At 28.0% G+C, this 17,165-nt stretch overlaps 1 protein-coding gene across 1 annotated transcript in view; it reads right to left on the bottom strand.

Moving 5' to 3' along the window:
- Window positions 1-1,785: 1,785 nt before the first annotated feature.
- The window catches only part of LOC113556674 (dynein beta chain, ciliary), a 62,096-nt gene continuing 46,716 nt past the window's right edge, over window positions 1,786-17,165 (bottom strand). The window contains exons 53-76 of the mRNA XM_028188632.1: window positions 16,529-16,681; window positions 16,117-16,270; window positions 15,909-16,051; window positions 15,666-15,835; window positions 15,466-15,604; window positions 14,456-14,620; window positions 13,720-13,913; window positions 13,426-13,630; window positions 13,265-13,352; window positions 12,781-12,998; window positions 12,533-12,703; window positions 11,438-11,586; window positions 11,179-11,346; window positions 10,928-11,060; window positions 9,797-9,940; window positions 8,811-8,948; window positions 7,978-8,203; window positions 5,662-5,837; window positions 4,815-5,057; window positions 4,504-4,686; window positions 3,052-3,225; window positions 2,431-2,579; window positions 2,201-2,333; window positions 1,786-1,947 (exon numbers count right to left, since the gene is read on the bottom strand). Coding sequence (XP_028044433.1) covers window positions 1,786-1,947; window positions 2,201-2,333; window positions 2,431-2,579; window positions 3,052-3,225; window positions 4,504-4,686; window positions 4,815-5,057; window positions 5,662-5,837; window positions 7,978-8,203; window positions 8,811-8,948; window positions 9,797-9,940; window positions 10,928-11,060; window positions 11,179-11,346; window positions 11,438-11,586; window positions 12,533-12,703; window positions 12,781-12,998; window positions 13,265-13,352; window positions 13,426-13,630; window positions 13,720-13,913; window positions 14,456-14,620; window positions 15,466-15,604; window positions 15,666-15,835; window positions 15,909-16,051; window positions 16,117-16,270; window positions 16,529-16,681 — 3,978 coding nt within the window. The remainder of the gene's footprint in view (window positions 1,948-2,200; window positions 2,334-2,430; window positions 2,580-3,051; window positions 3,226-4,503; window positions 4,687-4,814; window positions 5,058-5,661; window positions 5,838-7,977; window positions 8,204-8,810; window positions 8,949-9,796; window positions 9,941-10,927; window positions 11,061-11,178; window positions 11,347-11,437; window positions 11,587-12,532; window positions 12,704-12,780; window positions 12,999-13,264; window positions 13,353-13,425; window positions 13,631-13,719; window positions 13,914-14,455; window positions 14,621-15,465; window positions 15,605-15,665; window positions 15,836-15,908; window positions 16,052-16,116; window positions 16,271-16,528; window positions 16,682-17,165) is intronic.

The following is a 17,165-nucleotide window of genomic DNA, read 5'->3' as shown; positions in this document are numbered from 1 at the left end:
TTGTTTTTCTTCAATATTTAAATATGTAAAGGGTGTTTCATAAAGTGCCCAATTTTCGAAAATACAATAAATACATTAATAGTAACTGAATCGTTCCATGATAATTAAGTTTAATAAAAACGAACTACCTTCTAATCGGAGTGATAAATGATGACAATAATAATTAACATAGTGTTGACAACCTTCAAACAAATAAATCCCATCACGCATTTCAAGAATTGCGAAGTTTATGAAGCAGCTGTATGAAACATATATATGTGTATGTATTTTTTTTTTCTGTAACTTAAGGTAAAACTGTAAAAGTATAATGATTGTCTTTTGGTAAAGAAAACGACATTATAGTGATTTAGAAACTGGAATATAATTTACTTTAAGACATAAACATCTTCATTGGTATTCTTCCCAATTGTTTTTTGTGTCAGGTCTTATATTATCTATTTAAGTTATTACATAAATACAGTTTCATATTTTACTATTTAAGTTGTAACAGTTCCTACATTACTTTTTAAATGATTATTTAATCAAAACAATTTATAATAATAATAAATAATAAATATATTACAATATATACTTCATGATTCTTTCAACAAAGAAAAATTCAGTATTCTGAAAACATATTTTTTTATTTAATTTGAACTACTTTTTTTATTTTCTTATCTGATTCTAACTTTAGGAGCATTAAAAAATACTTTGAATTCAGTTTAAATATCTTTTTTGGTATCAAAGTGAATATAATTTACGTAAAAATGTGAATTTTGGTCAAAATAAGTTTTTTATATAATAGAATTTTACAAACATGATTCTTTTTACATATTTTTGACTTTTTAATATATTTATACACATTTGAAATTTTTTGTTTTTTTTTTTTTTTAAATTCTAATAAAAATTATTATTTGAAGATAAAATTACAACAAAATTTGCCATAAAAAGTTGAAAATACATACAATATTTATTCATGCCTGAGATATGAAAATTAATTATAACTTATAAGATTCCATACGAGATTTCATTAAGCCATCAAATGTAAAGGTAAGAATATTATCTAGACAATTCCATATACTCATATGCTTTTATTGATATTATCGTTTCAAAATAAGTTATAGCTATGTAAAATATAAAACTTTAAAATATTCATAACTCACTTGAAAACGATATTCTTAACTTTAAATTTGATAATAAGTAAATTTACTCTAATATTAAAGCTAACATCACAAAATGTGTTCTGCTGAATGCAAATTTGCTATGATATATGTTAGTAAGACAGAGACAACACATGCGGGTATATCGTCCTCTTAAGTAACATTTTATTATTTTATATTATTTTAGTTTTTAACAAAACTAAAATAAAATAAACATCAATACATTTAGGTAAAATATTGTATGAAAATAAAGTCATTCTTAAATTTTTTTTAATGAATCTATATTTTAAAAGTTTATAAGTATATAATAATTCCAATCCCTACTTTTTTTAGATTTAAATTCACATGTTTTATCAATTTATAAGTTTAACATTATTCGTTTGATGTAACAAATAATCCTTCAATTCGACATATGGTTGAGTTGTTTGTTAGTACCATAAGTAAAATATGAATTTTAACTATTAATTATGTATTTACTCCTAAATAAATAATCTAACATGAAATAATTTTAATTGTATAAACTAGAATTATGTGTTAAACAATCCTGATAATAAAAATTATAATTAAGTGTAGTTATAATGTTTGTGAAATTTGATGTCAAATTATATCTATGGCTATAATTTATATATAAATATATTATTATAGCTTATAACTGTAACAAAAGTGCAACACCCGCTAATGTCCATTTGGATGATTTATCTTTGCTTTTAAGACTAAATGTCCACACATACGTCGGCCCCCTCGTTCTAGTTTTATACACTGGACACTCATAAACGTTCCGTGAATCTTGTTTGTCCTGTGTAATTGCCTGAAAGTTAAACTTAATTCATAAAAATGTACAATAAATCACGTAAGAAAAATATGTTTAATTAAAACATATATGTATTTGTATATATTATAGTATTTTATTGAACGTTATAAAGAAATACTATGCCTAGTAATATATATATATATACGTCGTTCTACGTCTTATCTAATATGCAAGTTATACATGTACATACAGAATAGCAGTCTATGAATTATTGTCGAAAAAATGTATTTTAAAACTTATTTATACTTACTCGAACATTAATCACTGGCATTTGAGGGAATAACTCTTTTAGTTTGGATTCCATTATAACCCCTTGCATTATATCCCATCTGGCGCCTTCCATGAAAAGCCCGTGAATGTAAGCCCCGTCTCTGGCGGCTCCACTGAAAAATCGTTATCGGTAAGCATACAAGTTGAACTTATGATACGGGTACCTATCGTTTATAATTATTACTATGACAATTGACCTGGATCATTTACCTAAATTCTTCTTTGTGCTTTTTTGTCACATCACACTGGAGACACATTTTGTCAAGAGGTAATTCATGTTTCCTCGCTGTGCTCTGCATAATTGCCGTCAAAAACGATTGTGGATTAAAAAATCCAGAAAGCCAGACTGACGTGGGAACCTTGAACAATACATATGTGTTATTTTGTCTTTGTATTATATTGCAATTACTAGATTATAGGAACATAGCATAGAGTCATGGTAAATATCAGCCATATAATACATTGTACAACAACACGTATGATGAAATTTTTTATTGGTCAACGTTAATTATATTGAAAAGTACACTTAATTAACTTTTTTTTAGAAAAATATAAGATACATAATATTCAATTTTAAAAGATATAATTGTATAGCCCTTCTTATCGTAAATCATTATAGTGACTTCTGTATTTTTAAATGGTACACTACATAATATACAGAGTACACCTCACCATATACATTGTAATTTATATCGTACAAGCATAAGATTTAATATAACATAAAAAGTTTCTATTCGTTTTTATTTTATTTTTTTAGTTACAATAAGCCAATACAATTTTTATAATTGTTGTGCGTAAAATTTATATAATATAAATTTTTAGCATACTCACGACAAAATCAGTGGTCCACGTTTCTAACTCTCTAATACGTAGCAAAAGATCAGAAAACCATGCACCGAGACCAAGCAGAGATGGATAAGCCCGATTAGTCCACACCAAAGGAATCTGATCCAGGAACAAGGCGTTTTCCAAATCTTCCATATCCGAAGTAATAGTTAATTCACCCTAAAAATAAAATTGATTTTGACGATTAATTAATGTATACAATATATATGTTACTGGCAGTGTACTGAATCGGTAGTTATATAAAGATCCTAGATATTCTATAGAATACTAAAAATAAGCGAAAAATTATTAAATGTATATAATGACTAAATACGTGATAAATTTACCTAACCTCGAGCAGGGAAAGTATATAATTAATAAATAACTATACAATAGTAGGTAGCTTAGTGTACCTTTGAAATCAATGATCAATATAAATGAAAAATATAAATTTATATTAGTATACCTAGATCTTCTTACCAAATTTATAACTCTTAAGTCACTTGAATATAAACCATGGGTTACCAAAAACCACATACGGCCCGCCAACATATTTTGTCCGGCTCTCAGACAAAGAACAAATAACACATATTACGACAAAATTATATGTGTTATGATTGTAAATTATTATTTTTGTTAAATATTATTGGTTTTTAAATAATATAAACATGTACTTAGGATTTTGATGGCCCACAAAAATGTTTAGGTTCCTTATGTGGCCCTTCAAAAATATTAATCGGTGACCCCTAATATAAACGATTCGAGAAAGTAGCATCCTACCGTATATATATATGTCTATGCTAATAGGAGCTCCATCAATCCTATAGTCTGATAACGGATGTAAATTATCAAATAACATTGTTTCTAACTTTAAAGATATAGTTTAATAGTAATTCGTTCATATTTTATTATTTTATGATCATTAAAATATTTTTGCAGACAACAGTTGATGAATTATGGGTATTATCGATTAGGGACTAAGGAAAATCTTTATATTCAAGATCTCAATTCTTAATATGCCAAAAAAAAAAAAATTAATAACGAATAACCAAGCTCCAAGAAAATACATTTGCTTTACGCACAATAGCAACTGAATAATCTGGATAAGGTTTGATAAAATGCACATGCAAGACAAAATGTCAATCAAAATAGATGTTTGTATATAAAAATAATATTGTATGCACTTCAAAATATAATATATTAACTATATAGTGCAATAAATAAATAATAATAAACATATTTTTATTTAACACTTTACCTAACATAGTATTTGCGTTTCATAAAAATCCTAGAAATAAAGAATTATACACGTTTTCCAGGCATAATATATAATAACATTAAAATGTAATACATTGATAAATAAATTAAGGGGTTCTGTAGAATACCTAGAATATTTATATAATACCTATATTCAACACTTTTCCGGTAACAAACACATGCTGTAATTCATATGTTTACCTTAAGTCCGAGTTCTAGTTCTTTAAGAGACCGTTTCATTTCGCTTGTTAGAAAATTCATCCGTTGGCACTCTTGAAAAGCTACAATCACATAAGGTGTCCTTTCTTCGACTTTACCCATCATCTCAGTTATGTTAAATTCTTCAGGTAATTTTTCTAACGTTTCGTCAACAATTTGTTTCACCTAAAATAGAATGTAAAAACAAATGAAATATTAAAACTTTTTTCGTGACTTGTGTAAGTTAATAAATTAAAGTTTAATTAATTCATACGTGTTAAAAAAAAGTATACATGAAGTCCCCCTCCATTTACCTTATCTTCTCTTGTGACATTTGTACCTCCTATGGCACCAGCTTCTCGTGGCTGCATTTCGAATACTGTGCGAAATAAATTTTCAGACGTTGTGCTCATGAATCCGATTTCAGCGTTGGGGTGCAAACCATAAAGCACTGGGTTCTCAGCAGGTAACACTTCATCAATGTAATTGTGGTAACCTTGATAATCTGTATTTGGTGGTGCGGGGAAACCAGGAGCTAGGTGAAGATCTCCATCGACCTGTACGAGGTATTCACATAAGATAATTTGATTCGTTGACGGTCATAAAAAATTAAAACCACCAACTCATTAGATCTTGTACAAAAATAAAAATTGTGTATACAAGAGGAGTGGTTAAAAACAAATATTTACGTTTATATGAAGAATATAGACGACATTGCTTAATCATTATTATAGGGGTTATCAAATTAAAATTAAAAAAAAATAAATTAAAAATATTCTATTTCACTTTTTTAAATATAACACATCAGTCAATTAAAAAACCAAAATAAGTTCATATTAATCTTAATAGAAAGTGTGTTTTCCTTGATCATTGTAGAACATAATTAAAATAATCAATAATATGGTTTAAATTTTTCCAAAGTAACTTTTTGTAAAACATTCAAAATTCTTAAACATTTAAAAAAAAATAAAATGATCAGCTCCTTTAATACACATTATTTTTATTTATTTTTTAGAAATATATTTATAGAAATATAGAATAAATATACTATTATAGTCACATATTAAATTAAAATGCTTTACCCACTCCTCTTAGATTAACATAATATTATGGTACATATTGTATCATCTACATTCGTAACATAATATCATGACTATTTACCAAGTCAGACTGCATTAGTTCCTCCAAATATGATATACACAATTTTCTATCCCAATCATCCGTAATGTGGCCACCGTACATAATTTCACCAAATAAATACCGCAGGTCTTCCCATGGAACTTTGTTATTGGCTTCCAAATAATTGAACAGCACACTGACACTGATATTTAAATCACCTAAACGGAAAACGATTTGATGTGATAATGATTATGCGCAGTGGCGTGCCCAGAGGGGGTGTTAGGGGTTATATCCCCCTCATTGACTTTGTTTGCTGACTTTCGTAAAACAAATTATTAGATATTAGAGTTGTTACTTGTTATAAAGTCATTGCTTTTGATTATAAGTAATAAGTTATTGCTTATAAATTATATATTTATTATAAATTATAATTATATACTTTTTGTTCTCTCATTCTCTGCCTATTTAATTGTATAATGCAATTTTTCACGTTTTTGGATTTTTATTTTAAATATGTTATTTTAATGAACAAAATACTTAACTTAACTAAATTCATTATAACATAAATAGATTATTTAACAATGGTAATTATTTTAATACATAAAATTTAAATACATATGTAACTTATTTCGTTTATTTTAAGAAAACAAAGCTTTCTTAAAAGTAATACCATCGAGAATAAATAAATATAGAAAAGAAATACCGGGTATACTTTTACCTCCCGATTCCCGAACCTATTATTACAAGCTTTTTTTTTTTTTTTTTGACCGGCAATACACTCACCACCCGGAAACGCCGTGAGGCAATACTTCGGGTGGTGAGTCGCCATCGTTTATTGGGTAAAAAACAACAACAATATATATAAAACAATATAAATAAATTATAAAAACAAAATAAACGGTATTCATCATATGGGGTGAGGAAGGGACAATCCCCCTTCCACAACCCCTTACAGTGGTACCCTAAACCTATTGAGAGGCCTGCCCTCAGCCCGAGGCTAAGAGAAGGCCGCCCCAGCCGACGACCCAGCTAGCCGCCGAGGTCGCCCCGCCGAACGCGTCGCCGTCATCTCCGCCGCCTAGACGGAGCCACCCCCTGCCGAAACTGCCTCCCGCGTTCGGCCTCCTCCTTGGCGGTCATCACTGCCCTCGCGTAGTCGGCAACCGCCCCCCAGTTGGCCGGGTTCTCCAACATCTTGGGGACCAGCCCGCCAGGGTCGAAGGGTCCGATCACGTCGACGAGACGCTCACGTTCACCCCTGAACGCTTCGCAGCGAACGAGGGTGTGGTGAGCGTCGTCGACTTCCTCACCGTAGCCGTCGGGTGGTCCGCAGTGGGAACACCCGGCAGACGGTGCACGGTTGATCCTCCGGAGAAACCGGTTGAAACAACCATGCCCCGTCATCAGCTGGGTGAGGTGAAAGGACATCTCCCCGTGCGTCCTGGACACCCACCGGCAGAGCAGGTCCGGGGGGATCAAGGTGCGGGTCCACTCGCGTCCGCTGTCCGCGGGCGGAACCTCGCGCCCCATCTCCCGAGCCCACTTTGCCAACACCCGAGCCCTCAGAGCCTGAGGGTCGTGTGCCGGCGCTGCCTCCGCTGGATCGCCCGGCGGGAGGGGCCTCCCGTCGTCCGTTCCCGTCGGCCAAGCTTGGCCAAGCTTTATTACAAGCTTGGAAGAATCAAATAGTGAGCTACTTAAAATATGAATAGGTTTAAAAAAGCTGAAAATATTTTAACAAATATTCCTGGTCCAAACGGAAAAAAAAACTATAGATTAATGTATGTATATGTATATATTTAAAAGAAAAATAAAGGATATAACATATAAAACTATTAAATCTTACTATGAAGTCATATCGGGTAAAGCAGATGTTTATTTAGATATAACGCCTAAATTATTGAGTTTTTTTAATCTTCTCTAATAAATAATTATTGTAGTAGAACTAGAACGTATTTTTGCTTTGTACAAACATATTTTAAGTAATCAAAGATTTAATTTTAATGAACATAATTAGGAAATATATATTTAATTATTAACTTTAATTCAAAAAAGTAATAAATTCATCAATTCTTTTTTTTAAATTAATTTAATTATAATTTATAATTTAAAGTTTTTTTATATGACTAGTATTTTTACAGTGCAATTTACTATGCAATTTTTATGTATTTTTTGGTATAATTATACAGTTTTTATGTGTTTTTGTGGAATTAAATCCGGTATTTTCTTATAACACATATCCCCCCATCGAAAATTCCTGGGCACGCCACTAATTGTGCGTACATTAGTCATCGTCCTTAACTGATCACCATTTTAATACTATATTTACATTTTTTTCTTGTGTACGAGTATACATACCGACATTAAACGGATAGATCTTATTCCATCCCTGTGCGCCGAATTTCCTGCGTTCAGCGACTACAGCGTGGAAGTAACAAAGTGAAAACAGAATCGCTTTGAACTCGGCTTCTTTAGACGACATCTCTAATGTTTCTTGGTTGAAATTCTCCAGCGCCTTGTGCAAATTCGCTTGCATACCTGTCGGTGGTTCGTTCGTGATTTTGATACATGATTCCAAAATTCCCTAATTTTGTGATACAAAAAATTTAATAAAAATAATCAAAACTATAACAATGTATTCTTTATAAACATAAATATACTTTAGTCGTTTATTAAAATCTAGGTTAATAAATTTATTTTGTGTATAAATTAAAACGAAATAAAGCCGTTGTCTATTTTTAACAATAACCACGTACGTCTTGAGTAATAATTTTTTTTTATGATTTTGGATTTCATTAAATTTAAAGTCATTATAGGTAAGTTAACATTTTTTATGAAGCATAATATTGTATTTCAGGAGTGGCCACTGACCTTAATATTTTGGGAGCCACAAATGTATAAAGCTAATTCTAAACGAGCCTCATTGTTAAGCGATGTTTATAAAATAATTAAAATAGTTGATAATTTTACTCAAAGCTTTATGTTAAGTTCCGCATTTGACCAACTCATGAGTCACGCGTGGCTCGCGATTATCGTCGTGACCACCCCTGTTTTATTGTATATCATACTAATAATGTAAACAGTTTACTGAGTTTAAATTATGTGTAATATACTAATAATATATTATTATATCGTGCATTTAAGTCAATACATAAATGCATCATAAATAGGTAAATATAAAAGTGAAATACTTGTGGAATAATGTGTGCCGATGCCGTAGCTGCAGGCTCAGCGCTTAAAAAAAGTCTATAATTCGGATGTGCTGTATCTCCGAGTAGTTCCATTTTTTTTTCAAGCGTTGGTAGCCATTTCTTTACTAAATGTATATTCTGAAATTTAAAAAAAAATGATCAATGAACTAATAGTATGTAACTAACTTTCATTAAACATATATTTATTTTTGTTCTACAGATGTATTGAAGCTGTAGTTTTTAATATAATAAATTTAATAATCAAAATATTATGTATGCATAATATGCAATTTTATTGATAACTATAGTTGAAACATACCTACATAATATACAATTATTTTTAATATTATATTATAACATATTTGATAGAATATTCGTCTTACCCAGAAAATTTAAATAACATGATGCTTAATGGTTAATATGAATTGATGAATGCTGGTGGGAAAAACAAAGAAAAACAGTAACATGTCGAACGTTTTTTTTTACTATATCCAATTTAAAATTTTTTTTTATGAGTAAAAGACGTGTTGACTTTGATACAGTATCACTCTATCCTTTTTAGTAGACCTAAGTGATCAACCTAAGGGTTATCAAAAAAAAAAAATCGATTCACTGCAATGATGTACCTAAATTGCCTATCCAAAACGCCGTATTACATATTTATTGTAATCAAACTCATAGTAAATTATTTTTTAAATGCGAAAAGTCAAAATATAATGTATTTTAATAAATCACTTGTTTTTATAATGTATTGAATATTTGTATACGTGTATTATTTAAAATGTATAAAAAAAAATCTATAGACATGATAAACTGGGAAGTTTGTATAGTAGTAATATTTTAGTATAAAAAATATAAGTTATAACTTAAAAATGTTTATAATTTTTTTTAACAATTATTTAAACAATATAATATTTTTTAACTTATTAACCATTATCAATAACATACGATAACACATTAGCGTATTAATTTTCAATAATATGTACCTGAAGAACGACCCAATGACCGTTTTTTGCCGAAATCTCCATTGCATTTTCGGCGACGACTTCTTGGCCTTGACCTAATGATACATTATGAAAATTGTTTAATCCAGTTGAAATTCCTAGTTTATGTCCCAAATCTTCGACATCCTAAACAAATAATTTTATTTTAATAGTTTATTATAATAAACGTAATAATACATAATAATGAAAATAGTATGTTACATTTTAATAATAAAAATATATACATGTATATTAAACAATATTTGATACATAAATGATACTTTAATAGATTAAGTTGTATTGTATACTTAATTTCAACAAATAATTTTGTGAGAAAATTTATTATCTAGGTTTATTTAAGTTCTTAATTTTCAAATATTTTAAATAACCATATTTAATATTTTTAAAAACTTGGTTGTAATATTTATATAACAATTTCAAGACTTCAAAACAAACAGTATAAACTTAAATTTATTTAAAATATATCTAAATACAAATATAATTAATACCATCACTACTTATCAGAAATTTAAGAAACATATTATATATTTTTTAAATTGTATTAAAATGTAAACTATAATTCTACTTATAGTACTAATATATTATAAGTATTAGTATAATATAAAATATAACTAAATAGTATTTTGGTACTACTCGTATTATACTACTAGTACTTAATTAATTATTACATTGTATCAGATAAAGATTTTAAATGTAATTAAATGACATGCGATCATTTTTAAGAATTTTTCTATTGCAAGAAGACAACGGTGTTTATAAAATATATACAAAACTAGTTCTTAAATTTAGACATATAAAATATAGATTAATTTTAGTTTTAACCACGTAGTCAAAATCAAATTTACGAAACAGGATTGTTAAAAATAGTTTTAACAAATTTTGACTTTTAACTGTAATTTAAAAAACAAAACATTATTTTAAAAACCATTAATTTCCTATTTTACATATTCACTGTCAACATTAAATATTGTTTATATATAAATAATCAATAAAAAGACTTGAATTCAAGTTCTGAGTTTTTAATTGGGTGAAAATTTATCAAATTAAAAAACTCATGATTAGATACTTGATAGTAGGTACTTTTGTTAGTGATATTTAGATTATTTATATTACTTTTAATGGATTCACTCCCGGTGAGAGTATAAAGAAAATAGGTGTTGTTGGACTAGTTTCTTCAAATGATTTTGCAAATTCCACACTTCTACCTTCTACGTACTTTGTGCCAAGTTTTTCTTCAATAAAAACCCTTAAAAAAATATAATATAATTAATTAAAATCAGATTAAATAAATTAATAGATTTGAATTTAATATCAAACGTATAGTACTATTGTATAAAACTATTTTTAAAAACCAAAATACTAACGACATAGCATAAGTCATTCGGTCGGGTCGTAATGCCCTCATCATCATTAATCGTTGTAACGACACTTTATTTTTCCACTCTTGGGGGAATTTTTCACGTTCTGGACAATCCGACTCAACAAATTTTTTCCACCTTTTTGATGATGTTTCGATATCACGGTCTAAATTTCTAAAATAATATAATATATATCCAATATTAATAATTTTAATAACTATTTAATGATTTTACTATTTGGTCTATTTGAATATTTTTAAAATACCTAAATTCGTCTTTAGTTGACAAACTTCTGACACCTGACCAACTAGAATTAGATAAAAATTCTACTGGACTGCTAATATGTTGAGCTGTAGGGAATCTCAAAAAAAAATCTAACTCTTGTGGAGCTATTTCTTCGCTCATTAATAATATCTGTAATATATTTTGTTTTTGTTTTTATTAAATAACTTTCATCGTGACATTATTAATATTATTGTAATATAACATTATACAGCTATATAATATGTAACTTATTAATATGATAATAACTGATTACTTCATGTTTATATCGAAACTTTCATTAACGAAACATTGAAAAACATGATTATACGAAAGCATATTATTTTAATAATAACAAATACACCAGATTACCAAAACAATTTGTGCAAACACTTAATATACACATACGAACAGTCAACCGACTGCTTATTAAATTATATTATAATATGATGAATGTTTAAATATAATTGTGTAAATTTGTGAATCTTATGAGTTTTAAGTTATAACGCATATGGATATAGGTAACAACAAATAAATAGAATTAACAATAATTATAAATTGGTAACAATTAGTGTTATTAATTTTATTATTACCAGCAGTTACGTAAATGGGAAATACTTTTCAGACAAAAAGAAAAATATTAAATATCCTATTATGAAACTATAAAAATCCATTAGCAATCCTAATAATTCAATATTAAATAAGGAAAAAGAAAAATTGGGATACAGTATATACACTACTTATATATATACAAACATAATATATATTATAATTATTTATAACCATAAATTAACTATTTTTATATATAAACAATAAGCATATACCTAGTGTACTATATTTATATATAAATAATAATTTAATTATCGAGGACAACACATAACTTGGACTCTGGGAAGTTACTCTGGTGTATAACAGAGAATTGGAAATACCTCTTCATAAAGTTGTCCATTGCGTTATGAATGTCTTTAATTTTAATTACATTAAAAATGTATTTTTTTTTATAAACAGGATGTTAGACTATTTTTTTTTATCTGGCAGTAGTGTGCGTACTATATTAATTATTATTTATGATACATTAAATTTTAGCGGTCTTGTTTACTTGGAATGTCATCTGTGATGCGAATATCAGTTTATCACATTCAAATAGCCCTCTGGAAGTATACACGAATACGAAGTAAGTGATACAGTCGATCAAGTTGTTCACTCTCAACGATACGCTTTCCGCAGGTACTGATTTTTCAATGGCGTTGTTAAACACTACGCTGAAAGCCTATAGTTTTTGATACGATATATCATATTATTTAAATATGTATATGTGAACAATAGCATGCGGACGAGAATTTTTACCTTTAACGAGAACTGATAGACCAGATTAATCGTGTTCAGTTCGTTGAGTATGAAATACAACAGGCTAGCTCTCGCGGCTGCCGGTCTATAATGTTCTCTGGCTTCGTCAATCTTTTCCGACGTGATTTTCGCCTCAGCAACTTTCTGTTGTATCTCTGCGGCAGTTCTTTTCGTTGTTTCCAAATTTTCCACCAACGCCGTGTCACTTAATATGTTATCTTTAAAGTTAAAACATGTTTCCATATAATACATAATTATTTAACTGTATTCCAGTTGATGGAACAATAAAATTAGTAAATAACATATACTTAAATACCATTAGGCATTAGTATATTTAATGTTTAAAAGGTAGAAAAAAAATATGTTACTCTTAAAAAAATAATAAAATATATTAGCAGTAATGTAATTTAAATATATTTAATATTCATTTATGTAGTACCTAACTATTATTAACTATTATACAAAAGTAATGTACATATCATACCTCCTGCTGAAGATAATCGCGAGAGCAGATCGTCTTCTAATTTTTTTAACATGATTTTAAAATCATTTTGTTGTTTAGTTAATTCAGCCTTGCAATAATTTAATATTTTGATTAAATTATATGATGACAACTAATACAGCTTAAGTAAAAATATAAATTACTTTGAGTTGTTCTAAGTCAGGTCTTTCGGCTTTTACAACTTCAGCAAGTAACTGGTCTTCTAAACCATCTCTCGTCACAGTAAAATTAATCAAAGTTGTTTGAGCTTGCATTTCAGGTTTATAATGTGGATTAGCTAATTTGGTATGGAGTAAAAGCCGAAATTCTTGATTGTATTCAACTTCTTTGTCTCCCATTTTAATGGCTCTATTCGTTATAAAATTAAAAATAATAAAACAATAATTTAAAAAAACCTATAACATATTTTACAAACTATAAATGATATATATACTTACTTTCCTTTTTTTATAAGATTACGGCCTAATAAAGGATCTAAAACAGGATCTAAATTTTCTTCAATATTTTCTAACAAAACAATTTTTCCCGTCGTTATACTTTTTTCTAACTCTTCCATTGAACCTTTCTGCCCTAAACGCAATACAACTAAACTTTCTCCATATTTCTGTTTGATCCACTTAACACCTTGTAGCTAAAATATAAATTGCATACAATATATTATACACAATGTATAAAAATGATAAATAATTAAAACAAAACATGATTACAGAAAGAATCTTTTATATTTTACTAGTAGTACTTATTGGTACCAGTGTAAAAACATTATTATTATTATTATTATTATTATTATTTTAAAAATATTAACATCTATTTGTTTTTAATATTTTTTTTATATGTTTTCACTTCACCAAGTTTTGATCACACGTTCAAGTATGTAAAATCAAACATACTTGATGTAGTCTATAATAAATAGTGAGTATAAATATATTTATTTTACATAATATAACTATTACATTTATTACACTAATCGTATACAAGGAAGGTATATTTATTTAAAGCATTTTTATCAATAAATATATTAATAAATAATATTACATGATAATATACCTCTAAAATGGAAATAATTTACGTACAGTTAAAATGACATATTGAAGTCACACAAATAACAAAATAAATAACAAAAATATAATATGAATAGATAAATAATATAAAATAAAAAATTGAATATATTACTTGTGGATCGATCATTAACGGCCAACGATCAGAATTTGATAATATAGTTGCGTTTTCTGTTGACATACGATCACTGGGTAATCCTTCATTATTCCAAATCGCCACTTGAGTGTCATCAGTCAGTAAAGTTAGCGGATCTAAACCTTCAGTTATTGGTACAGCGGGCTACAAGTTTAATTTATTCTAATTAAATAATAGTTATTATATTCACGTATTTTTTACTTAAACACAATAACAAACCATACAAATACCTATTTAAAAGCTCAACTATGAGAAAGCGTAGTAAATTTGTTTATTTAATATTTTCATGAAAAAGAAAATCATTTTTATTGAACAACTTTAAATATACTAAAAACTGAACCATTTACAATTGAGTAGGTATATTGCTTAAACTTTGTGCAAAATGTATTTGTATAATTCGTATTAATTATCATACTAAATTAATTTATTACTTCTATAATGTTCAAATATATAATACATTTATTATTTAATGATAACTTATCTAGTTATACTAGTTATTTAAAGGTTTTGGGATAAGTATATATTTCACTTTTTTCGAAATAAAGACTAATGTAATTATAGTCACAAGAATGCAGCTAAATTATAATAATTATAAAAAGCATACAGCGTTCTACTACAGCAACAAAAGCTTTTACAATTATAAATAAAGCTTTCATAAAACTCCGATGTACAATATAAATTAAATTGAATTTACTAATTAAATCCAAACTAATTTAATTAATATATTAAAAAATCTAACACCTACATATTACAGAAATGATTAGATAAGTTTATATTCCGAACTATTATGATTTGTGTTGTGCAACCAATATTAAAAAGTATACACAAGCTAAATGTATTATTAAATTAATTAGTGACTCGTGTTGAAGCGTTGTAAATGTAATATGTAATATTTAACTATACGTTCAAACAATAATGGTCTTGTATGTATTTTTTTTTTTTATTATTTCACGAAATTTTTTATTTATTTAAATACATATTATACGTACATCTAAGGTTTTTACGAATGGCGTCCATATTTTGTGTAGCAGCTCTTGTCTATAATGTTTCGTAAAGCATCCAACGTACGATATGAATGCTGTGATAAGCAGAACATCTCCTGGCAAAGTGGTACTTTGCTGCATAAAACTTTAAAATCGAAAAAAATATTAATTCACGACAAACACAGTTTAACACAACAATAATATACCAAGCTACAGCTTCGGCCCAACGAACGTTTTCTGACCCCAAGCCACCAATTAGTCTGTTTGCCAATTCGATTGTCTTATTAGTCGCATCCGCTTCTTGTTGACAGTGTAATTTTTCGGATGTGGCCTGCTCAAAGTCAGCTGTTAATTTGGAAAGCTGTTCTTCTAATGACTTAATACAAAATTTTCATTTTAATTCAATACTCCTATAATATTTATATCGCTTAAGAGGATTTTATACTTACGGCAACTTTTTTCTTTATAACGGCCAATTTGTCTTGGGCCTGAGCGAGTTCCGTGTTGGCTTGAGCTAAGGCTAATCGTTTTGGTTCCACATCACAGTACACTTCATAAAATTTTATAATGTTTATCACCCAAGCACAGAGACCTGCAATTCAATTATCGAATACAATATTAAATATTGATTTATATAGCACAAATTTTGAAATTTACCAGCAGCTGCGGCGGACTTTGATCTAACGAATTCAGGTTCAAACTCTGGATCTTTTAAGTACGGTTTAATGGCTTTAGTTACTTCAGGATGAATGTTCTCTTTGTCATAGTTTATGAGTAAATCTAGGAAACTATCCACTTTAGCCATCATAATCTAAATTAAAATTAAACGGTCAAGCTAGATAGAAAACCAGTTTTCTAATTACTAAAATATAATTTTTAATAGTTATACTCGTAGGTGTGACTAAAGACGTTTTTCACATTAAAATAACATTCGAATGTAATATTATTTACTTCAATTAATGTATTAAATATAATATATATATATGTGTGTGTATTATAAAATATCATATTTGTAATCATAATATTAAATACCAATTGAATTTTATTTTTAATCTCATATAGCACGTACTTTAGTAGCTTTCCAGCTTCGGTCTTTGGGTATTTTACCATTTTGCGCCAATAATACCATTACAGCAGCCGTTACATTTGTAACAACACCGGGAGGCGATCCAAATGATTTTAATTCTGTTAAATTTGATTTGTTCAATGTATTTAAAGCTTCCTGGATAAAAAAAATGATAATAAAATATTATACTATTTAAATACAGCAATTATTACTAGTCAAAAACTATGCACGAAGCCCTGAACGCCTAAATTACTTTTAAATGTTTTGTAAAAGAAAAGTATACGGCTCATGGTTACGTCTACACTAGAAACCTTTTATGTTTATTTTGATTCTTATTTTAATTTTAAATCATCGACTGGATATTATAGTGGAAGACGGAGAAGTGCTGGTTATAATCACAAGATTTAAATAAGTTTCGTGAGAATCGGGTAGATTGACTGAGTGACATAATATTATGTAAGGCAACACGTGTACGTGACAACACTACAGTATAACTTCTTGATCACACCACAGCCTAAATTTTTAAAAAACTGTTATACTATTGTTAAACCATTCTTATGGTTGTAAATCAAAACAATTGTTGAATAAATTTTAATTCACAAAAAAAAATCTATAAATACAAATTATTCACCGAACAAGA

This window comes from Rhopalosiphum maidis, chromosome 3 (assembly GCF_003676215.2).
Source record: "Rhopalosiphum maidis isolate BTI-1 chromosome 3, ASM367621v3, whole genome shotgun sequence".
NCBI classification, from domain to species: Eukaryota; Metazoa; Arthropoda; class Insecta; order Hemiptera; family Aphididae; genus Rhopalosiphum; species Rhopalosiphum maidis.
The sequence above is the reverse complement of the archived record's forward strand: the minus strand, read 5'-3'. Positions and strand labels throughout refer to the sequence as shown.